This window comes from Triturus cristatus, chromosome 7 (genome assembly GCF_964204655.1).
Source record: "Triturus cristatus chromosome 7, aTriCri1.1, whole genome shotgun sequence".
In the NCBI taxonomy this organism is placed as follows: Eukaryota; Metazoa; Chordata; class Amphibia; order Caudata; family Salamandridae; genus Triturus; species Triturus cristatus.
This window is the reverse complement of record NC_140590.1, coordinates 1,208,488,370-1,208,514,234: the sequence shown is the minus strand read 5'-3', so window position 1 is coordinate 1,208,514,234 and position 25,865 is coordinate 1,208,488,370. Positions and strand designations below refer to the sequence as shown.

Here is a 25,865-nt window from a genome sequence, read left to right as displayed (position 1 = left end):
AATAATTTGTATTAATTGGTAATTAATTTGTATTAATAGTTTAATTGATAATTATGTTAATTGTATTAAATTATTATTTGTAGCGGGCTGTGGGTTTATAAGGGAATATGGTGGGAAGTAATTTAATTGTAAATAATTAATTATAGAATACTTTTTGTATATTGATAATTACATTATTATTAATTAATTATTAATTGGTGTTAATTGTATTTAACACATTTTTGTATTGAAAATTAATTGGTTGTTAATTAATTATTAATATGTAATTATTATTTCTTTTAATTGTATTTATAAATAATTAATTATTAAATATTGTGTAATTGGTAATTAAATTTAATACTTTTTGGTATTAATAATTAATTTATTTTTAATAAAATATTAAAATATTATTTTCCCTACTATTGCACTCACTGGAGTGGTAATAGTAATTTCTACCCCTACGCTATCCAACGCTTTCCCTACTATTGCACTCACTGGAGTGGGAATAATAATTTTTATCCCTACGCTATCCAACGCTTTCCCTACTGTTGCACTCATTTGAGTGGTAATAGTAATTTTTACCCCTACGCTATCCAATGCTTTCCCTAATATTGCACTCTCTGGAGTGGGAATAGTAATTTTTACCCTCCCACTATCCAACGCTTTCCCTACTATTGCACTTACTGGAGTGGTAATAGTCAATTTTACCTGGCCGCTATCCTACACAAAAAATATTGAATATTTTTAATTAATATTACGTTAATATATGTATTCATTGTTTTTGTTTTACTTACTTTAATTATTTATTAATGTTAAAGTTATTTAAGTTTTTTTAAGTATGTTTCAGTTAATTATATGTACTATTTCATTAATTTTACATTACTTTTTGACTAACTATATTTTTTACAACAATATTTTGGATTCAATATTTTTGTACTTACCTGTTTGGAGATAGGCATTCGATATTTTGGCATTCTATATTTTTCCTTCTATATTTTGGTAGTTCGATATTCTCTTTCTCGATATTATGTCAGTGATCCGAAATATATACCACAGTGTCCATCAGCCTCTCGGGTCAGGCATCCAGGAGACAGTAGACAAGGACTGGTGATTCCGACTGTGGCAGGACAATCTCAGCAGGCATTCACCATTTAACCTGACCGGTTCAGGACACAAACGCTTGCTTGGAAGCGTCAGCTGCGCACTGGGAATGTGCCGGTGTAAGCATGTCCTTTAGTCCCAGGTAGCTTCCTATCGCTGACATGGAGGATGGTATGTAGTGAATAACAACAGTTCATTGACTGGGTGCGTCAACACCATGGTGGGAGTCCATGGTGAAAGTTCACTGGATTACTTCCGGATTGCCTGAAGTCTCTATGAGGCTGTCTTGCTGTGTCCGGTGACCTGTCGGTGGGGCAATGTCTCTTCCAGCTCTCCCGCCTGGGGAGGCCCTTCGCCGGAATTGCCACAGGACTGCTGGTAGGCTGCATGTGGCTGCGTGTGTGCTGACTGGGGGCAGCTGCAAACCGCCAAGGAGCCAGTAGCCAGTCTCTCGCACAAACCTCAAGGGTGTATGAATCTTGGTCAGAACATGCTCTCGCTGCCGCAGTTCAGGTGCAGACCAGGTTAGCAGGTAGCCTTTGAGTTTCCTTGTTGGCTAGTTTGGCAATAGTGTAGGACTCCACTCCATGTGTGTTCAAGATGGTGTCGGTAGACGCACTTGATGAGGACTGGCATGGTAGCATTGCCAGCCGTGTGGTGAATCAGGACGATGACTTGCCTTGATGGTTGCAGGCATTTAGTCTGGAGTCGGTCACCTGAGGCAGGGATTGGCCAGGTACCTCCCTGTTCCCTGGGGAGGCACTTGCATTCGTGTACTTGGACTTCTTGGGCTGTTGGGACTTTGATGACGGAGGAGTGATGGATCCGCTAAGAAACGTGAGGCATGAGACTCGGTTCGCGCAGGCTGTGTGGCTTACCCTCAGACTCCCGCTGTGAGGTTGCCAGTTCCTCTTTGGGTTATCCCCCTCTTCCCTTGCTGTCGCTATGTCAAGACTCACTCCTGTTTTAGCTTGGGTTTTTTTCATCGTCCGGCCCTGCCACTCATGACTTCCTTTTCTGACCTCAGCTGGTTGTCCGATTCTGGGTGCAGACCCTCCGGTGTCATGCACATGGCACTGATGACGTAGCTGCCATTGGGCCCGGACGACAGGTGGCAATGATTAACTAGGAAAGGAGGTTTCTGGATGGACGTCTTAGCCACGTGACTGCCTCTTCTGAATCTTCTCTTGCACCTCTGGCATTTGCAGTCAGGGGCAGGGATGCCGTTCGACTTCCACCGCCGACACTCAGGGCTGGACGGTCTCACTGTGAAGCGATGGGAGCAATGCGGTTTGCGCTGGTGGCGGCTTACATGTGGTTCTCCCTTGGTGCTGTCGCCAGGGCCTTCGGTTCGCGTTGGTGGCTGTCTGGTGTCTTTGGAGGTGTTCGGGGCTTCTCCTCTCGTTGTCTTTGACACACCTGTGTTTGTCCAGCTCTTCTGGGTGACACAATCTCCACTCTTCTGCTTCTTCTCCGGGTGCAGTAACATGCACAATGTTCACAAAGGCCAACTGGGCCTATTATCTTCAATGGTCTCTGGACCACGCAGGCGAAATATCAGTCGCTCTTCTCGGCTGCATGGCAAGCAGCCCCTCATCTTGGGTGCTCCCTCTTCAGGCAGCTTCTCAACGCTCCTACTCCGGGTGTTCCCTCTCCAGGGAATGGCTTCCACAGGCAGTGGTGAGCTGTGGCGTCTTGTGGTGTATGACTCTCCTCTCGTCAGCCTTGGGTCACTGACGACTCCTGCGTGAGGCATTGTGAAGGAGGACACTGTTCAGCATTTGGGCCGTTCCGTTGTTGTTGCTGTGGAGATGTATGGGATCTCCCTTCTGGTTTCAGCAGTGCTTCTTTCCTTTGGAGAGGTCTCTTTCTCGTGGGCGCCTGCACGTGCTGTCAAACTTCTGGGTGCATGCGTCAGCACACCTCGGAATCCATGCTCTCGGTCCTTTCGGATGCTCTTTTCTGGCACTTGGTGTGCCCGTTTCCTTGGCTTGCGGTGACGTCGGGTCACCACTGGGGTGTGTGTAGCAAAATCCTTCTTGTCTGCGGTGGTATCCAACGGCAACTGGGGGTTTGCACGCTCTGTGCACATTCTTCAAATGTGGGATGTGACAGTCTTCCTCTTTCCCAAAAGTTAGGCAGCTCATTGGGGGCCTGTGTTGCCCTCAGTTTAAGATGCTCCCCTTTCAGGGAGATAGGCAGCTGCTTTCTGGTTCTCTGGTCAACGCTGCATGTTCGGGTGGACAGTCTGTGTACTCACTATTGGCCCCTCTGTGTGCTGGGGTGGCCCTCCTGATGCTATGGACTGTGGTGCTCATCACAGTCTCTCTCTAGGCTCTTTGTGCCTTGGCTGCATACCACCTTCTCTTCAAATGGGGTTCTGCTTTCGAGGTCTACTGCTACTAAGGGCGTGTGGTGCACTCAGCACCAGTCCTGGCTGTGTGTCTCCGAGCCTGCTTCTGCCTTCTCCCTTGTGTCCCAGCTGAGAGTGCAGTTTGTCACTGTGGCCAGCAGGTGGCGCTGTGGGTGCTTTTAGAGGTACCTCTGTCACTTTCCTCAGGCTGTGGGCTTTGCAGCTCCTAGGGGGAGCTCTGCAGTAGAGTGCTGGTGGAGTTGATGGAGCCTCTTCTGTGTTTTAATGCAGCTGTTTAGGTATGGGAGATTGGCCAGGGAGAGAAGAGCTGCTCACATTGAGGCACGTCTGTTTACCTGTTTGTGCTGCAGTCTTCACAAGAGTGCATGAACTTTATCATGGGGGAGTTGCAGCATAGTTCTGCCTGGTTGACCATGCGCTCCTCCTTTCTTTCCTAACTGGGACGGCTGGAGGCAGGCTACTTCTGTCAGCCTCTTCCTTGGGCTCTGAGCCTTGCAGCCGAGTTTACAGGCACACTCGGGGTGAGAAAACAGCAGGAGGTTATGTGTGAGATAGCTTCAGGGTCTGTGTGGTATTTTACCATGAGGTGGCGTTGCAGTAACCTAATCGAATCGTTGAATCTTCAGGTCGTGCTTTGATTAGAGCTGTCGATGCGGGAGGGGCATGCAGTGCTGGGAGGCTCATTCTGCTAACCCTGTTTGGGTGATGCATGGAATGAGTCCAGTAAATTTAGACCCTTTACTCACAGACCACTTTTCAATGAGGTACCGGGGTTTTCTTTTCTTCTTACTTGTTCTCACGGCTGCTGCTGTGGGCGAGATCGTGGGGGCGCTGCAGATACCTCTTGACGCAGGGAGCAGGGCTGACCTGTATTTTACAGAGAGGGAGGTCGCTTCACTGCCAGTGTCTTTTTTCGGCCCTTTGCGGTGCAGCACAACCTTGCTAACACTATTGTAATCTCTCATGCGGGCGGTTAGAAGGCTGGGGCTGGCGTTTCTTCACTCGTTCACAGGTGGCAGGGCTGCGGGCACTCTCTCCACCGTAGATAAGGATCTTTGGGCGCACTCCTGACTTGCATTACTATTGACCTGAGTGCAGCAGCGGACTTGTGCGGCGACAGTCTTAGCGTCGGACCAGCGGTCCCAGCAGAGAGGCATCAGGGGGCATTTCATGCAGGGTGGGCAACAGGCATCTCTCTGCCCCAGCCGTAGCAGACTTTCCTTCAACCACGGGCCGATGCAGTCCCGGGTGATGCCAGTAGGGGCTGTTTGCTGTACTAGTGTGGCCCTACTGGTGTCCTGATGCTGACTCCTCCCGTCGGGATAACTACGCTCGACGTGCCTCGTTAAGGGGGTGCTTCCCCTTCAGCGGTGGAGGCTACAGAAGCCCTTCTGACATCAAGTGCTGTGCTTGCCGGCTTGGGTGATATTGCTGCTGGCTACAGCTGTGGGCTAAACCACAGGATTCTCACCTTTGGGGTTGTTCTGCGGCTTCAAACTCCTCCACAGGACAGCAGGGCCCTCTCCTCCATTTAGGGCTGCTCCCTGCCACCTGTGGGGCTAAACTCGCGTGCCGCAGTCCGCTGCTGCCCTATTAGAGTGTCAAGGCAGGCAGGCGACTTCCGGACATAGAGGCTAGATGCTTTCCTCTCCCCTCCCGGCATAGCCGTCTCGCTGGCAGCAGGTGTGGGGATGCCTAGGATTCAGGTAACTCTTCCCCCCACAGTGTAGTACCCAAACAGTTGATATTTCCCGCGGGGAACGACCCGCTCATCGCCATTGTGTTGTCTTGGGCCCTAGGCCCACATCCTGCATAACTAATGACACAGATTCGGCATGTGTGGTAACTGGAACGGGTCTCGAGCACGTGCACCCGGGCCATTTTATTAACAGGCTCATGTCACTCGTGACTTAGAAGAAACGGAGCTAGCGGTAACCCTCTTGGACAGCACCGGATTTGTGTGTTCCCCTTTGTGTTAATAGGTGATAAATTCAGTTACACCCTCTGTGTGCGCTCTCGACTGGTACCCGCTAACACAATACCTCCCCAACCTCTGGGGCAAGATAGGAACATAGACAGCAAAAGGCGCACCACAATTTCAAAGTAGATCAAAATCAGTCCATATACATTCAATTTTTCTTTTTCAAAAAGATCTTCTTTATTTTTCATATGTTAAAATGACATTTACGAGCAGCCAGAGCAGCCGACGCGTTTCGTCCACATGGGACTTCTTCAGGGCTGCAAAGTGTGTATGTAAAACAATGTATAAATACAATGAATACCAACATACAATATATACAAAACAAACAACATTATTGTAAATCATAAATGAATATGCATACAGTACTAATGAGACGGAAGACAAAGGACAAAAATGAAAATAAAACAAACGTTTCAAAAACAATTTAAAAAAACAAGGTTCTGAGTCAATTAATCCTTGTTATTGATTTAAATTCAATAGTTTTCAGTATCATTAAGTAATCAACTCAACGGCATGTTTCCAACTTGGTAGGAAAAAACTACACCATTGTGTGATGCAGCTGGTTTATAGAAAGAATGCATAAGCCATCGTTAATTAAGTCAGAAGGGGAAAAGGGTAGCTATCAACAGGCTCAGAGAAGTATCATCGGAAGTGGAAAGTAAAAGAGAGAAAAGGGCGGTTCCAAGATGTACCCACCGTTAGAGACAGTACATCTGTTTATGTGATTCTTGCTTGAGAATTCAGGGATAACTTTTCCAGAGTCACTAAGAAATGTCAAAAATGGATAAGCATTACTCAGCGTAGTGTTCTAATATTTGCAGAGTGTCAAAAGGTACATATTATGTAATGATAGTCTAAAGAATTTAGGCAAAAGATGCGGTACAAAATCTATCAAGGGGTTTCCTTCAACGTCACTGAGATTGGTCAAAGAGATTTATATAAAAAAGATTACTCCTTAATGTAGTGTTTTGATGATCGCAGACACCAGAGTGACAAAGACACAATTAATTTAAATGATAACCTGAGGAGTTAAAAGGAAGTGGGGTATAAAGCTTAGCAAGGGGTCATATACAAAAGTCGGTAGCACAAATGAATAAACATATAAACACTAATTCCAGTGTCACAAGTCAGCCCCCCAGAAGGAGAGTACCACTGTACCAAAGTACATAGGGGCTAAACAAGGTAAAATAAACCCTATAAGGATATCTGTACTTACATAAATAATAAGTATATCAAAAAATAGAGTGGTGATCTTGTATCGATGGGTAGCAAATGCGCGTCCCGTCTTAGAGAGAATCAAGCGTCCAATGAAGTAAAACCAATGATATAGTGGGATCCCGACTCTTTAGAATGCCTAAGATGGGAACACAATAAGCTAATGATTAAAATCAATAGTTGCGTTTTATGATAGGATCAACTACCCCAATCACAGTATTAGGTATAGTTATAAGGATATCTGTACTTACATAAATAATGAGTATATCAAAAATTAGAATGGTGGTCTTGTATCGATGGGTAGCAAATGCGCGTCCCGTCATAAAGAGAATCAAGCGTCCAATAAAGTAAAACCAATGATATAGTGGGATCCCGACTCTTTAGAATGCCTAGGATGGGAACACAATAACTAATGATTAGAATCAATAGTTGCGTTTTCTAATAGGATCAACTACCCCATTCACAGTATTAGGTGTGGGTTAGTCTAGAGTGGGGTTTGAGATGGGGTAAATCAGGGCAACACCGTTATAATTGCGACCAGAATAGGACCATCAAGGGTTATGAGCAACCAATTTTTTAAAATTGTATAGTCTTGATGTAAGTGTCCAAACTGTATTTATCACCAATAGTACTATGTTTAAGAAGTAATAGTTAAAATTTTTTTTAAAGAAAATAAATATATTCCTTGTATCAACAAGACAAGGGATTAACCCCTAACATATATCTAAGGGGTTTTAGTATCAGAGTGCCATTAGTCCCAAAAGAAACAAACAAGCTCAATCAGGGTTTTTGAGTTTGCCAACACTACTGCTAGATTAGACCATTTTCGAGTGCTCAAAGACAAATTCATTCAAACCCCCAGCGCACCTACCAGATTCCGCATCCTCAAGGTCCTAAATTGCAATCCTCAGGTTTTCAGTAACACACGAGACTCCTGCTCGTGTGTTTATATAGCGATTTACCCCATGTCAACTACGAACACCTGGGTCCCTGCCTCGTGACCAGGGTTAGCATCGTGGTGATATGACTGGAGTTGGCGTGTAAACGCAGCGGCCATTTTAAAAGGGTGAACCGTAATAAGCCTGCTGATGTAACGAGGATTTGAAATAAGGTCGATAGTAAAGTGTTATAATAGCGAACGGCACATAAGTTTATTGCCGTGCATCTGGTGCATGCTAACTACAAAAAGAGAGGGAAAATTTAGATAAGAGAAAAACAAAACTTCGTAAGAGTGGTAGTGTGTGACCACATGTGATACTGCTAGTATCAAAAGAATTTGGTTCCGTACATCCGATTCATAATAATTGCGAAAGAGAGAAAAAGGGGGGTATGTCAATAGAGAGAAAACAGCACTTCGTATATACCAAAAAACGGACAAAACAGCCGCCATTTTGGAACAGGAAAGAAATGTCTACATGGTGGCCATCTTAGAACGATGGAAAAAGCGATCGACCTGTTTGCATGGTGGCCATCTTAGAACGGTGTAAAAAGCGATCGACCTGTTAGTGTCGACAGGGTCTAGAGAAAGGACGAAATTAGAATTTAAAGTATGTTAAAATTGCGGAAAGCACGCATATTCATTGTCTTTACTCGTTAGTTCAAATCAAGCCCTACTCCATGAAAGCCTGAAGATGGGCAAATCAGCCACTGTTTTAAAGCCGCCATTTTGGAACAGGAAAGTATTGTCTATATGGTGGCCATCTTAGAAAGGTGGAAAAAGCGATCGAACTGTTAGTGTCGACAGGGTCTAGAGAAAGGGCGAAAATAGAGTTTAAAGTGTGTTATAATTGCAGAAGGCACGCATATTCATTGTATTTACTCGTTAGTCCAAATCAAGCCACACTCCATGAGAGCCTGAAAACGGGCAAATCAGCCACTATTTTAGAGCTAAAAAGAAATATAAACATAGTGTCCATCTATGAAAAATCGACACGGGTTGAAAAAAGGGGAGATATTATAATAGAAGGTATGATGTCATAAGGATGCCAATATGTATTTCCAAATAAATTTCGAATTGCCATTTTGAAGGAAAAGGAGATATTATAATGGAAGGTATGATGTCATAAGGGTGCCAATATGAGTTTAAAAATAAATATAGATTTCGAGTTAACCAAACCATTTCAAATACATGTGAGTGAAGTCACCTGTTGTGTTTGAGGTGAAAATGTTACAGTAAAGTCCAAATATTGTAGATCATAAATCAATATTCAGTGTGTATAATCTCATAATCACACAGATATTGTCAATTCAAGGAGAGAACCAGAAAGTACAGTTTTGGTAAAGCGACAGAGTTGAGAATATGTAAATTAACAGCATGAACCAGGCTATACCATGGACACATAAAGATCACAATCATAGTGAATAAACATATGTAGACCAGTAATGTGAGCTAGGTTATACCAGGAGCACATAGTAATAACCATCCCAATGATCAAAGGTACATAACGTGGTAGTTGTCAAAGTTCCGCGTTATGGATTAGTACATAATTAACACACAAAGATCCATATCAGCATCAACATATTGTTATTCCAGAACAACAGGGATAGAGTTAGCTTAATCGGAAAAGACGGGCGGTTGGTACAAAAAATATCCTATACAAAAATACAAAAATACATAGTCATCTGATGGTCGGATTAAGTTGTTCTTAAATCTTATGTTTTCTACAGGAAATAATGCATTTCAGATTCTGTGTTGTGCCCCATTTCCACACATCGGAGCCTACATATCCAACCTGCCTCGTTGCGTCTCAATTCTAACTCCCTATTCCCTCCTCTGGGGGATGGTTGTATATGATCTATCCCAAAGAACCACAGTTCATTTGGCTTGTGCCCTTTGTCCTGGATATGTGTAGTAAGGGGATACTTGGAATCACCTTTTACTGCCGCTCTTAGGTGTTCCTGTATTCTAATCTTAAGTTCCCTTTTTGTGCTGCCTACGTAAATGATGTTACATGGACAACCTAGGATGTATGTTACAAAAGTTGTTTTGCATGTAATGGTGTGCTTGATCTTGTGTGTTTTATCAGTGTTGTATCTGAACGTACGTGTTTTGTTTCTTCCCAGTTTGCAGACATTACATTTCATACATGTAAAGAAGCCCCCGTTGCCCTCTGTCAGCCAGTTTGGGGGTTTGGGGGATGTTACAAAACTGGGGCACAAAATGTTCCTCAGACTCTGACCCCGTCTGTAGGTTATCCTGGGTGTGTTAGGGATTTCATCCTTCAGACCCGGTATATCACATAGTAATCTCCAATGTTTCCTCATGATGTTATAAATCCGATTACTATCTTTATTGAAGGTGGTAACAAGAGCAACGGTAGATTGTTTTTTAGTACGTGATGTTTTTTTCTTCTCCAGGGTAGTTTCTCTCTTTATCTTGTAAGCCCTTTTTTCGACCTTATTCATGAGGGGCACAGGGTAACCTTGATTGATGAATCTGTTTTTGGTCTCTGTTATATTGCGGATGAATCCATCCTGAGTGCTGCAGATCCTCCTCATTCTTATCATTTCCCCAAAGGGGATGTTGTTGACAACATGTCGAGGATGGGCGCTTTCATAACGCAGTACACTATTACAGGCAGTGCTCTTGCGGTATACCGTGCTCTGTATTGTGTTGTTCTGCAAAAAACTGGATGTCCAGGAAATCAATCCTCTCCTTACTCCAGTTGATTGTGAATCTTATGTTGTATGGGTTATCTTCGCTATTATAACACTTTACTATCGACCTTATTTCAAATCCTCGTTACATCAGCAGGCTTATTACGGTTCACCCTTTTAAAATGGCCGCTGCGTTTACACGCCAACTCCAGTCATATCACCACGATGCTAACCCTGGTCACGAGGCAGGGACCCAGGTGTTCGTAGTTGACATGGGGTAAATCGCTATATAAACACACGAGCAGGAGTCTCGTGTGTTACTGAAAACCTGAGGATTGCAATTTAGGACCTTGAGGATGCGGAATCTGGTAGGTGCGCTGGGGGTTTGAATGAATTTGTCTTTGAGCACTCGAAAATGGTCTAATCTAGCAGTAGTGTTGGCAAACTCAAAAACCCTGATTGAGCTTGTTTGTTTCTTTTGGGACTAATGGCACTCTGATACTAAAACCCCTTAGATATATGTTAGGGGTTAATCCCTTGTCTTGTTGATACAAGGAATATATTTATTTTCTTTAAAAAAAATTTTAACTATTACTTCTTAAACATAGTACTATTGGTGATAAATACAGTTTGGTCACTTACATCAAGACTATACAATTTTAAAAAATTGGTTGCTCATAACCCTTGATGGTCCTATTCTGGTCGCAATTATAACGGTGTTGCCCTGATTTACCCCATCTCAAACCCCACTCTAGACTAACCCACACCTAATACTGTGAATGGGGTAGTTGATCCTATTAGAAAACGCAACTATTGATTCTAATCATTAGTTATTGTGTTCCCATCCTAGGCATTCTAAAGAGTCGGGATCCCACTATATCATTGGTTTTACTTTATTGGACGCTTGATTCTCTTTATGACGGGACGCGCATTTGCTACCCATCGATACAAGACCACCATTCTAATTTTTGATATACTCATTATTTATGTAAGTACAGATATCCTTATAACTATACCTAATACTGTGATTGGGGTAGTTGATCCTATCATAAAACGCAACTATTGATTTTAATCATTAGCTTATTGTGTTCCCATCTTAGGCATTCTAAAGAGTCGGGATCCCACTATATCATTGGTTTTACTTCATTGGACGCTTGATTCTCTCTAAGACGGGACACGCATTTGCTACCCATCGATACAAGATCACCACTCTATTTTTTGATATACTTATTATTTATGTAAGTACAGATATCCTTATAGGGTTTATTTTACCTTGTTTAGCCCCTATGTACTTTGGTACAGTGGTACTCTCCTTCTGGGGGGCTGACTTGTGACACTGGAATTAGTGTTTATATGTTTATTCATTTGTGCTACCGACTTTTGTATATGACCCCTTGCTAAGCTTTATACCCCACTTCCTTTTAACTCCTCAGGTTATCATTTAAATTAATTGTGTCTTTGTCACTCTGGTGTCTGCGATCATCAAAACACTACATTAAGGAGTAATCTTTTTTATATAAATCTCTTTGACCAATCTCAGTGACGTTGAAGGAAACCCCTTGATAGATTTTGTACCGCATCTTTTGCCTAAATTCTTTAGACTATCATTACATAATATGTACCTTTTGACACTCTGCAAATATTAGAACACTACGCTGAGTAATGCTTATCCATTTTTGACATTTCTTAGTGACTCTGGAAAAGTTATCCCTGAATTCTCAAGCAAGAATCACATAAACAGATGTACTGTCTCTAACGGTGGGTACATCTTGGAACCGCCCTTTTCTCTCTTTTACTTTCCACTTCCGATGATACTTCTCTGAGCCTGTTGATAGCTACCCTTTTCCCCTTCTGACTTAATTAACGATGGCTTGTGCATTCTTTCTATAAACCAGCTGCATCACACAATGGTGTAGTTTTTTCCTACCAAGTTGGAAACATGCCGTTGAGTTGATTACTTAATGATACTGAAAACTATTGAATTTAAATCAATAACAAGGATTAATTGACTCAGAACCTTGTTTTTTTAAATTGTTTTTGAAACGTTTGTTTTATTTTCATTTTTGTCCTTTGTCTTCCGTCTCATTAGTACTGTATGCATATTCATTTATGATTTACAATAATGTTGTTTGTTTTGTATATATTGTATGTTGGTATTCATTGTATTTATACATTGTTTTACATACACACTTTGCAGCCCTGAAGAAGTCCCATGTGGACGAAACGCGTCGGCTGCTCTGGCTGCTCGTAAATGTCATTTTAACATATGAAAAATAAAGAAGATCTTTTTGAAAAAGAAAAATTGAATGTATATGGACTGATTTTGATCTACTTTGAAATTGTGGTGCGCCTTTTGCTGTCTATGTTCCTATCATGTCACTCGTGACGCCTGTGAGGGATGCATGTGGGGTGCAAGTGTGCCCACTCCCATAGGGAAGTGGCTACTAACTCAGTGTCTGTCGAGACACTAGAACGTGTCTTGCAGGACACAACACCCAGGAGCAATGGCGATGCTCCCTGTGACCATCTTACAATGCCTGCATAATTAGGCATGGCCTGCCATCCCGGAAAAGCAGCCATGGCCTGTACCTAAAGAAGTAGCACTGACCAGAGTGATTCCATTAGACCACGACTGGGGTTAAGATTGGAACCTCCCAGCACTGCATGCCCTCTCCTGCATCAGCACCTCTAAGTAGAGCGTGGCCTGTGGTTTCACCAAAGAGAGACACGGCCTCCTCCTAAAGCATCTGCAGAGCTCCTAGCAGTGGTTTGCCACACTGCACCCTGGCTGGCGACTGAAGGAAAGTGGTGCACCATACTTTCAGTCCAAGACTGCTGTGGTGGACCTGCCTGCAGCGGGAGCCAGGGCAGAACTCCTTTAACAGAGGAAGCTGCCTGAGAGGTAAGGGAAGGCACTATAAGCAGCTCGCGGCTCCCACCCCTCCATGAGGACACCAGCCAACACAGCCTTCAGTGCTGCTGTCATGCATACGAAGGAGACTGACAGCCGTATCACTAGCGGTAATGAAAGGGAAGACGAGGGCAAAGCTTGAAAGCACCACACTGAAGGCATAGCCCAGCAAAGAGCTTTGCCTACCCCAGCCGAAGCCATATTCATCACTCAAATACAGGTCCACATAGCCTGACATTTCAGGAAAGACTGCTGTGGCCTCGTGTAATGGTGCCACCTAGCGACTGCACGCTGGCCCTGGCAGGAGACCCAGCAATGCCCCATGCCTCTGGTAATGCACTATCCCACATTAACTCATCAGCTACAAAGTGGGGCATCTACAGCTCTCCATCCATCTCGCTCAACAGAGACAGAGGCTGTGAAGGACAGCCAAGACAGGCATTCACTGTACCCTGCACCCCATGAAGAGACTGTTTGCCTCGAGCAGCATAACAGCAGCCCTGCTTACATGCACGTTCATGCCAAACACCTGCCTCTCACATGGAGAGATTGCCCACGAGAGTAGTACATGCTCCATAGTGGCCACCTGTTAACAGTGGCAGTGGAACAAGAGAACTGGTTACACCTTGATGCCCTGCAAGAGAAAGGCTCATCAAAAGCCTATAGAATCCCTGCCCCTAGGCAGCATCAATACGTGAAAGAGAGCATTACTAGCCCCCTAACGGCTGTCTGCCACCTCCGCAAGGCAAGCAGTGCAAGCATACAGGGAGCCAGCCGAGGGAACCTATGCATGTGCAGACATGAGTCACTACACACCACCAGAGTTCCACAGAGCCAAGACGTGCGGACAGGCCTAGCATGGCCCTAATGTAGGAGAAAGAGCATCTCCACCCGCATTAGCACTGCCCCACAGCAGTCCAGAGACAAAAAGGAAGTGCCCCAACACTGCCGTAGGCCTGCATCAGACATCAGCCCATTACAGGCAGGAGGGTCGCACGTCCCCAAGTGACAAGCTGCCACCACCGCAACACAGAGGAGAGAATGTGGCACAACGTCACATCATGTAAAAAGAAAAGTGTGACAATCCTGTCATCCTGAAGAACCGGACTAACACAGGTGCACTGGGAGAGACCGGCGAAGGGAGAAGACGAGGACTCATACTGCAAGAGAAGAATTCACCCGCAGACACAAGACAGCCACCAGGGCACAGCGACGTCCCTGCGGAGAGCTCAGTGGGAGAACCAAACGTAAGCCACAGAAAGCTTGAACCGTGTCTCTCCCCAATGCTTCCCAGTGCGACCATCAGTTCCTGAGTGTCGGCTGTCTAAGTCAGATGGCATCCCTGCTCCCAATCGAAGATGCAATGGGAGAAGAACAGTACCAGTAAAGATGCATGGCTGCGAAGTACCTCCAGTCATCCTTACTCCAGGCAAATCATCACCACCTGTCGTCCAGGTCTAATGGCAACCACAACATCGCTTCCATGTGCATCACCCAATCCAACCAAGGAGCAACTCGTCACCAAGGTGGAGCCTTGCACCTGCAAAGCTCCAAGAGGCTGAGGTGCCCCTGGCAAGTCGTGCCATCTCAGTACCTGGATGCCTCCAGGAGAAGACTCTGTAGCGGGACTCCACTGGAGCTCCTGATGCACCATGTTCGAGTTGTCGGACACCAACAGCATCACCGCTAGAGCACACAGGTCCATCCAACTGTGTGTAAGTATACAGCGATCTGACGGACAGTCTGCCAAGGAATTTGAACTCCATTGAAGCATTGTTTGTGCCCAGTAGAAGCTGGTTAAATTATGGACATTTGCCACGATGCCCGGGTACTCCCAGCTGCACTTGTTGACTAGTGTCCCGCAGACTGCCTCTCAAGACAGAGAGGCTAAATGGTGTCTTCTGTGTATAGTTCATTTCCACAGTTTGGAGTTGGTTTTTATTTCAATAAAGTTTGGGAGGAATGTAGTGTCATGCTGGACACGTTCTAGTGTCTCAGCAGACACTTAGTTTGTCAGCCACTACCTCAAGGGCTGGACACACTGGCACACCACACCCATCTATCACACGCATCACAAGTGACGTGACCCTGCTAATAAAAGAGCCAGAGTGCATATGCTTGTGGCCAGTTTACTAAGTATACATCAGGTGTCTGTGTCATCTTAGTAGCATGTGGGCCTAGGACCCGCATCACTACGGTCTCCCCTAAATGCTTCTAAAATCTCTCTTGAAGGCCATAATGAAAATCAAATCTAGCAACTAAATGCTCCCTGGAAATTAGACAGCTACATCAATTTTGTGTTTGTCATATTTAGTGGATCTTCAACACTCCACTTGACTTCTGAAACCAACTAACCTACCTACCTGAGCATCAATTTAAATTCAAATGTTTCAAAATGCACTATTCTATAAGTTACTTCTATTCAACTCTGACTAGAAACTTCAGAGGATCCTCGGGAAAATAAATCAGAAATTTGAGTCGATGAGCAGAATACCCTGTGCCAGACCTATAGGATCTTAAAAAGATCTTAATGTTGCTGTAATTACCCCTAGATTATGAGAAAGACATCTGTCTCTTTAACTAGACTGGATTATCTAATCTTGTGAGTCACCGCACCTCACTAATTCTCTTTTCACTCTACAATATGATTAGTAAGCCAGAAACCTTTTCTGGGATGACTCTAAGAGTGTACAGCCAGTTACTGAGGCAGAAAGGGAACCAAGATCAATGGGTACAGTGATCATATCAGGGAGTACCTGTCACGCGAAGGTTATGTCTCCATAGCAGCAAGGTAGGAGGTGAGGCCTTTAACACTGGTGGTGCATGAGTCCCTTTTACCCTAGTTGCCCGGAAGGTTGCCAAAGTACCCTACCTCTGGCTGTTGACCTGCAGACAAGCCCACTGTGGGATGAAATATTGTTTATCAGTTCATTCATGGAACTACCCGTCTCCTTACATGGAGATAAAGAGCCAAATCGATGTAATGCTGTCCAGAGATACAGTTCACATAGAAGATGATATCATGGAGACGGTGGTAGAACCTGTAGAACAGACAGAGGTCATGAGACCTCCTGCGCGACTCTTGACTTTAGGTAGGTATTTAGTTTTCCTTTCGTTTAACACTTAAAAACTGTCTGGTAGATGGCTACATTCTACCCAGTAGCTAAATATCACCTCCACACGCAAGCGAGCCGGCATCGATGACACCTGTTCGGGCTGCTCTGCAACTTCTTGTTTCTGCTGAGCCACAAGTTGTCCCAACGGAATAAGCTATAGTCCAGTCAGCATTTGCCCAACATTGTGCAGCTGGAGGTGTAGCTTGTGCTGTGGGAGATAGGATTGGAGAAACGTACTGCTGTCTGCTATCCGCATACCACAGCCATCCTACTACAGGCAGGACCAGGAGAGTCAGGACAGAGAGGGGACTCATGGTAAACAGGTAACTAAGGTCTATTCTGTTATTTCTGTGGAATCCATTTGTTGGTATGTTTGATAAGGTAAAACAGAGCTTCTCTCTGTCCAAATTGTGGGGGGAAAGTGTTGCCCTTCCACTTCTTCAAGTTCTTCCTAACTGACCAGTTACCATAAAATATATGCAGGTAACTACTCCTCAAGGACCCCTTCAAGGATTTCTCCCTCCCACTCCTATATAATATACATCATTACCTCACTCATCCCACTGATTGCTCACAGTTATATGTCACCACTAGCACCTTACTTTTTATTCAACTCCAGGCGTTATCGTTAAATTACAACAGTTGTGCCATGGAGAGGATGTAGTCTTACGGCTAGAGCGGTCGACCTCGAAGCTGGGGAACCCAGTTCAAGTCTCTGCGGTGACGCTCAACATCCTGTGATTGTGGGCAAATCACTGAATCTTCCCGTGCTTAACAAAAATGAATGTCCATCTGTAACCAAACTGGTGCTCTTGTAAAGCGCTCTGATATCCGGTGTCTCGGGTCTAGTTCTAGAACTCAAAAACAAAATACTTCCTCAACATTAATTACAACGACCCAAAGCTCGAGATCCCCCATCGCACCGAATCAATCTTCAACACAGTTGCTTCTAGCTATCTTTTCCTTTATTTTCTCCTACGCAACCTTGGCATTATTGTCAATTGCTCACGTCAAAGTTTTTATTAAAAGTATTGCTTCTCACCAGTGCTTAATTTGTGCCAGTGCTTTCCGGTGCTTAGCACCTGCACCTTTTTATCAGCACCGGGTCTACAACTTACATCAACTGCATGACTGCACTGCAGTCTATACATCATGCGTCAAAGAGTAAATGAAATATAATTGCCTTATGGAAGTGTTGTTCACTTCACACTCGTAAAGACTGTCTCTGGAGTCCCTCGGTGAAGAAGAGTGCTGCTGTGCTGCACTCAGTGCTGAGAGAGCGAGCCAGGTCAGCCCGATAATAAATTAATCTCCACAAGCCGTTAGCTCTGCCTACTGTCCTTAAACACTGGAGTGGCTTGCAGTGCACTCATGTGGCCTGCACGTGCTGCTCTCGCAGGCTTAGAGTCTGCTGGCTGAGCTAGTAGCAGTTGCTGATGGCCGGCTTCTATAACAATGTTTCAATTTGGGAGATTGATTTCCCCGCTTTGCGCTCTCAGACCTGACTTCACGTCGTGGTAGTGCCCATTGCGTGATACAGGCTGGCGCCACGGGGACTAACGTCATGTCCTGCCAGTGCTCACCTTCCGCTACTGGATTTTGTTGGAGTAGGCTGATAGTGCATCTCATTTTGCAGTAATTTCGAATCCTACACAGCGCGGCTGTCTGCTCGCACCGGCCGTCACGTTGCGCAGGTGCAGTATGTTTAAAATCATGATTGACCCTGGCGCCACAAATTCAGTATTTGCTGAGGGTCAGAGAGACGAAGTGAAGTTGCAGCGGCCGCCAGGACTCTGTCACTGCCTGGATTCACCAATGAGCTGCGTGGGAAACCCGAATTCTCGTGAGCCGCGGTCTTGCCTGAGCCTGCCCCTGTATGTTCTACGTTGAAGTAAGTGAGTCCCCAGTCAGTACTTTATGGCTGCAGTGCACCCTGTTGTGTGTGGTGTTAAATAATTCCTTTAAAGGCAGCGCGCCTTCAGGCAGCTGTCTGAAATTCGGTGGGTGCCGGGTGTATTACAGTACTGTAGCTCAGAAGCCCTGGCATAGCTGTAGGTGAGGTTGCCAGCAGGGCCGGCTTTATTGCTGGTGGCACCCTGTGCGACAATGTTTGTTGGCGCCCCCCTAATGACCACTCCACCACGGATTCTCTCACTAGCAACCTTTAACAGTGACCAAGTCACCATAACCACACTCTCTCAGATGCATTGAACTAGTTATATAGCGCCACTCATACCAGTGTAGGTTGTCCGAGCACTTTGCATCACACACACATTACACAGAGACAATCAATCATACGTGTGTAAATCCGTGTATAGGAAATGTTACATAAGCCAAAGGACTGAAAGTGTAGGAGTCACATGTCATCCATACTGGTAGGCAGTATAGTTTGAGTGCTTGGTGTGGAGAAGCACAAACGCAGAGTCGAAAATAAACAGCATAGTTGGGAGTTTTCTTTAATAATAAGAATCGATTTCTAGCCAACTTAACCCTTGTTGCAACATTAATCAATGTTCTAATAATGTATATTTTGCGGTGTGTATGCAGTTCTGGGATGAAAGTTAATAGCTCACTATTCTATATTAGGACTTTAAGTTATAAATTGCAAGTAACAAAAGGATGTCTCTTTTGAAAGCAGTAATCTGCTGATCTGTTTACATCATATACACTCTGTAATCTACTTGGTACACGTTCTTTGCAGCAGGCATATTAACCCTCTGCTCTAACTTCACCTAAGTCAAAACATCAACTTTACAAAACACTGATCTCTCTCCAGGAAGATAATTAATCACACGAGTTTTCTTGACATTTATGTGAGGCCTGGTAATTGCCGGCGGAAAGAAACGCTGCAGCAGGTGCTTCAAAAGCTTTATAAACTTTCAAACACAGCGCCCCCAGGAAGCCAGCACCCGGCACTGGTTGCACCGCCCTAAAGCCGGCCCTGGTTGCCAGCCGCGGGGCAGTGAGCAGATGTGACTGTGTACAGCACCGGGGCATTTTGTGCCACATAGTGTAACATCAAACGACATCTTAGTGCAGTCTGAATAATGTGGTGCAGCAAAATACTGCAAGGAATATGTTCTGTGTTCTGCCTCGTTCGTCACTGTGCTGCCACCATTTCCGGTCGTGAAACTACATACAGTGTGACTGAACGGCATATTTAGCGCGGGGACACGCCGTCTTGAGTGTAACCAAGCGCTCTAAAAGTGGCTTTATTATTATTATTATTAGACAAACTATCTAGTCATCTAAGCCTGTACGCCAGAAAATAACCCTATCTTTCAAATGCTAACTATTTCTCTGTGAAAGACACACATATACCGACGTACCATAGTGCACTGCAAACATGCTTCACTTGCGACTTGCTTTCGGTATTTTTTAAGGCCTCAGACCTCGTTGCGCCGGTGCATGTGCACACGTTTTCAAGCACTTTAAGTTTGCCGAGTGCAGCCTGGGCCCAACGCGTGCTGAGCAGATTTTATCTCTGTAATGTTAATCGTAGCACTAGCCCCCGGACATCATGGTTTCACCACCCCTACAGCTCTCTGTTGTGGCTGGCGTTTGCGCTCCTGTCAGCTCAGGTGAGACAGAGCTGCACTCACAAGAGGGACACTCATGGCCTGCAGCCCTACTGGAAATTCGGCAGCCGCTTCATGTCTGGTATAGGCACTACCACTGGTCCGTGCAGGCTGAGCAGAAGCAGGATGTTTTAATTTAAAAAATCCTACCACCACCAAGAATTGCTTCTGCTGCCAACCGAATTCATAATTCAAAGACCTCCATGACATCCTGAACAGTGCTCCTCTCTCCTGGTCATGGGGATTCTTTGGTGGCTATGCCAGTCATGGTGATACTGAGAGTGGGCACCATGTGTCTAAACGCAGGGCACAGCTCTGAAAGCGTGCCACACCATGACCTCTCACCCTCACTACAAGCTGCAGATGAGCTAGTCTTCTATTGTCACAACACTATCAGTCAGATCACGGGTCTGCAGTGAGTGACCCTACAGACACCCGCTACAGTGACCAGGCTGAGCAGCAGGAATTATTTACCCAACACTCAGTGACTCTGTAGGTAAGTGAAAGATAAAGTGATGATTTATCATGTTCCTGCTGCAGAGAGATAAGAGTTGTCTCGTGCAACTTTTGACTCTGCAGTAGCACAGAAAGAGAGTTAACATGCCTGCTGCAAGGAACGTCTATTCTGCATATCACAGAACAGTATTTTTATGTGGGTAGCTCAGGGAGTTATTACTTTTGTCACATAGATTGTTTTGTTACTTGCAATTCATAAATTTCCATCCTAATCTACAGTAACCTTAAAACTGTTATCAAAGACTTCAGCTGCATGTAAAGTGCTATGCCAGAGATGGCCACCATAATGCCAAGGCAACACAATAGGCCAATAATGGGTACCACTGCGTGAATGCCACCTTTGTGTCAGGTCTAGACACCATTAATACTATGGATGCTCAAAATATATTAAAAACGGTAATCACCATAAGTTCAAGTATGCCCTCAGTTTGTCAATGGTGGCCACCATTATACAACATGTGGCTACCTCAATTTGGCAATGATGCTAATATCCGAAAACTGGCCACCACCGTGTCATGCCACCATTATGCCAGGGCTAGGCATTATAATGCATGTGAGTATTGTCCTTTCCCTAAATCGGCACATAGAGCACTGGAATGTTTCACATGTCCCTTTTCAATGCACTAGTCGTATTAGCTAATTTATTCCAAAATTGTGCTTTAAATTAACTTTGAATTTAATCTTTTTCAAAATGTTCACAGAGCAGGGAAACCTCCTATCAAAACCTTACTTGGAGCAAGGCTCCCTTGCTGAAATTCAGATCGGTTATTACATCAGCCTTTCATCAGTGCCAGTTGAGGATGTGGGCGGAGCCAATATAGAGTGGGTGGAACCAGTGGAGGAAGTGGGTGGAGCCAGGTGAAAGTGGGTTTGGCCTCCGACAAATATTTGAGCACATGCACTTCATATTTTACAAATTAAGCACTGCTTCTCACTTAACTCTTTACACGCTGAGGGTTCCCCCCTCCCCTCAGAGCTGAGCCCTCTTTATGACATTTCGGGCACTTCATAGCTAAGCCTGCATAACTTTTCTTCTACCAATGACATTCAGGCTAAATGTGTGCCCTTTGTTCCCTATATATTGCGAATTGTAACGGTTAGTTTTAGTGATGGTCCTGAGAAAATGTCCAACCTATCCCAGAATCAAAAATGTTCCATAAAATAGGGAATAATGCTGTACTAGAAAGCGTGTTTTTTTCTGAAAATGGCATCAACAAAAGGCCTGCTGTGCTACGATTCCAATCTTTCCGCACAGAGTGCAAGCACAATCATTTTTTTCGACAAAGGTGTTGTTGTTTTCTAAGCAGTGTTCAGTATTTCTTATTTTTGCAACTTCTAAATACTTGCTGCTTGTGAGGGAAAGAGTCATAAAACCCACTGATGATGTTAAAAAGCTATACATATCTGAAAACTACAAATCATTCTACCACAAGGGGCACTTGCGTTCCTAATTACATTAATAGTTTAACCAAAAATAGTGTAAGTAATAAGAAAAGAAAACGAGAACAATGAGAAAGAGGTAACAATGTTTTTATCGCTAAGTTTATGCACTAAAGGCCAATATGTTACCTCTGACGGACTCTACCGTACGTGGAGGTGTGTAGTGTTTGTTATTTGCCCTTAAAAACCCACATTTACCTGAAATGTTAGGTGATTCTGATAGTGTTTTTTCGAAATGTGTTTTTTGTCTCACTGGTTTAGAATGCTACTTTCCCACACTTCTCCCAATGACAAAGGTAGCTTACATGGGTGAGTGAGCCTTTGGATAAGCTACACATTTATGGTAGTAGTTTCCTGCTATATTTAGGCCTGCGGTCCACATGCATCCGAAGTAACCTACCAGCCCCAGAGATTATTGAAAACTAGAGATCATGGGCAGAGTTGAGTGGTGTGACCTGAATTGATCCCAACATTTTCCTTCACCACTATGCCATGCACATAACAAACTATGTTTCAAAAAACAGTTCCTTCTAATTTCTTTGGTAAAAAGTGTCATAAGTTGTAGGGACCGCTACAAGTATACTTCTCCCAATAGAAATGGTTTCTCACAAGTGTGGGGTAAAGGTCCTGAGATGAAAAGCGCAAAAAGTGCTTTAATCTGTCATGAAACACCATGAACCTGAACCACCATGGACACACATGTTGGCGCCCACCGTTGACACTGTTGACTTGATGCTTATACCCCCTTTTTTCCTTTTGTTTGGGCAACAGACTGGTGACCAGCTCTCTGTATTTTCTGCAGCCACTTTAGTGTGGATTTACATTAAGGGTATGGTGCTCGAGTAAGGCATCCTAAACACTACCTTAATGGCTCAAGATTCCTCAGCCTTGGTTCCTTTGTATCTTGAAGATCACACAAGACGTCCGATGCTTGGGTGCACTCGGGTATAGAAGACCGGACCCAAGTGCAAAGCCCAGTTTGCATGGTCCTTCCTAAGCTTTGCAAAGAACGCCAGGCCCTCCTTAGACAGAAGAGAATCTCCTGTTCAAGGACACTCAAGTATCTAAGATTTGAGAGCACAGATCTCTATCTTTTGAGAGAAAGTCTATTGGATACCCAAAGTCACCCCAAAAGTTAGCACCTAGAAAAAGAAGGACACAGTTGAAATTGAGAAAAATGAATTGTTGAGAGAATTCTCCCAAAACTTTGTATTGAAGCCCTGCAATAGAATATTTCTAAAACGTCTGCAGGTAAACTTGTACACACAACTATAATATTAAGGTTTATAGTTAAGTTAGGATAGAAGTAGGCCTGGGCGAAGCACTACGCTACGCTCGCGTAGTTTGCGAAGTTCGCGCTACTTCGCACTACGCGAACTGCACGTAGCACAGTGCGAACACGCGTAGCGTAGTGTTGCGTAGTGCTGCGGTCATTTTTTGCTTGCTCGCGGTCCTCAACGTCAAGTTGGCGACCGCGAGCAAGCAAAATGACATCCTGGCGAGACTTTTTCCTTGTTCGCGATCGCGAGCATGGAAAATAAACCTCCCGGCGAGATTCCCAACGCGAGGAGGTCAGGTTTCTCATTGCGAGGGGTCGCGTATGCTCGCGACCGCTCGCGATGAGAAACTACCAGTTCGCGTTGAGAAAGCTGCCGCTCGAGTAAAAACCTACACGAGCAGCAGAAAACTACAGCTCGCACTGTGCAAGATGCCATTTTCAATGATTGCACAGTGCCGGTTGCTTGTCCGCACTGTGCAATCATTGAAAATGGCATCTTGCACAGTGCGAACATGTTACTACGCAGTTCACGAAGTGCTACGCGTAGCTCGCGTAGTGCGAACTTCACTTTGCGTAGCTTCGCGAAGTGCTACTTCGCGAACTACGCCCACCCTTAGATAGAAGTTAAGTTTGTATTAATATGAAGAGGTGAGGATAACTCAACCTCTCCCTAGCCTTCAGATGAAGTTACAAACTACAGGAGATAACTTCATCAGGAACAATGTGAATACATTAGAAATTAAGCTTAAGTTAAAAGTGGATGGTAATGAGTGTAGTCTGAGGATAATAGTTGTATTGTTTTGTTTAACTGCGTAGCCACTGAATGAATTTGGTGATAATCGTGATCTGGGGCACTAATTGAATCAACCCGGTGCCGTATATGTGTAATCTTCAAATAGAGACCTGTCTCCTAGGACAAGAAAGGCCCAGAATCACAATGTGGAAATATCAAGTGTTTTCTTTGAATTTTCTTCAATTCTTGGGATTTTGGTAGCTGTGTATTCTGGCCCAGGCAAACGTACCAACCCCAGGCTTTCTCAAAATTAGACACAGTTGGGAGTCATAGGTGGTACGTCTTGTATGGATCCCAGAACACCCATTTATCTAATATGCCCTGCAAGCTTCCAAACAATGCCTAACAATCATATGTTATCTCTCTTTCCTCATTGATTGGTTGTTCCTAGTGCAATAGAATTCAGCTTGTTAATTGTCAGTATATAGTGCTAGCCTTATTTACCAGCAAACTCTATAATTAAATACCACAAGCAATGAAGCATACATCTTCATTTTAAAATATTTTGCTCACAATGCCTTAATTTCCTTTTTTACTGTACCCTATTATTTTGATATCCATTACACATATAGTTTTCCATTTATTGATGCTTGCATGACTTTAGATTTCAATGTCTTTTCCAGATTCTGCAGACTGCATGAAGTGTCCTGATGATCACTGGTCCAGTGTTTTAAGAGACCGATGCATACCAAAATCTATTGTCTTCCTGTCCTATGAGGATCCTCTGGGCTCAACATTAGCCTGTATGTCTATTTTGTTCTTCGGCAATACTTTGTATGTCCTTGGAGTCTTCATTTGGTACCGAGACACTCCAGTGGTGAGAGCGAACAATCGTGGCATAAGTTATCTCCTACTGGTGTCACTCATGTTGAGCTTTCTTAGTGCCATGATTTTCATCGGCCATCCGAAGAAAGAAACCTGCATGCTGAGGCAAATTGTCTTTGGGATCGTCTTTTCCACCTGTGTTTCTTGTGTGCTTGCCAAAACTGTCACCGTTGTGATGGTCTTCAAAGCTACAAAGCCTGACAGCAACCTCAAGAAGTTCTTAGGTAAAAAGATAGCCTACACCATAGTTCTGAGCTGCACATTAATTCAAATGACCATTGGGGTCGCGTGGTTGATAACATCTCCTTCTTTCCCAGAACACATCACTAGTCCTGCCATGACAGAGATAATTCTTGGATGCAACGAGGGCTCCATCGTATGGTTCTACAGCATGTTGGCCTTCATGGGACTCTTGGCCAGTATGAGTTTCTTGATCTCCTTCCTGGCTAGGAACTTGCCTGACAGCTTCAATGAGACCAAGTTCATCACATTCAGCATGCTAGTGTTCGTCAGTGTGTGGTTATCATTCATTCCAGCTTATTTGAGCACAAAGGGAAAGTATCTGGTTGCTGTTGAGATATTTGCTATTTTGTCCTCTAGTGCCGGACTTCTCTTTTGTATATTTGCCCCAAAAATATTCATAATATTTTGGAGGCCAAACAGGAACACTCGAGACTTTTTAATTTCAAAATCAAAGTTAGCTATGAAAAATAAATAAAAATGCTAGTGATTGTATGTATGCTTCTTTGCTTTGGATCATTTACTATACCTTCAGCTGAATGGTGTAAATTTGTTATGCATAGCTGACAAATAATTCCATTGTACTGTTATTATCATATAACCCGCCTGATCCTGAACATCCTAATGCTTTGAAAACACAAGCAAGAGAATTTCCCATTCAAGCAGCAGTTTTAAAGTAATAGGAAACACTACATTTATTATTCATGCATTTGTGTTTTTTGGAATTTCTATGCCTAGTAGTTATTTCAGACACTGACATAGATCTGGGGCTCACAATGTTTATGGGATCCCCAACAGTTGTGGAAGAGGAAGAGATGTAGTGCAGCGGCCTGGGCGGCTGACTCCAGAACACCAGGGCTCACGGTTCGATCGCCGGCAGCAGGTTAGCCCAGCACCATGTGACTCTGGGCAGTAGCTCG

The 25,865-nt window shown here is 44.3% G+C and overlaps 1 protein-coding gene across 1 annotated transcript in view; it reads left to right on the top strand.

The window, feature by feature from the left end:
- Positions 1–25,423, top strand: part of LOC146811610 (extracellular calcium-sensing receptor-like) — a 124,626-nt gene extending 99,203 nt beyond the window's left edge. Inside the window, exon 6 of the mRNA XM_085615086.1 lies at positions 24,504–25,423. Coding sequence (XP_085471212.1) covers positions 24,504–25,423 — 920 coding nt within the window. The remainder of the gene's footprint in view (positions 1–24,503) is intronic.
- The last annotated feature ends 442 nt before the right edge of the window (positions 25,424–25,865 follow it).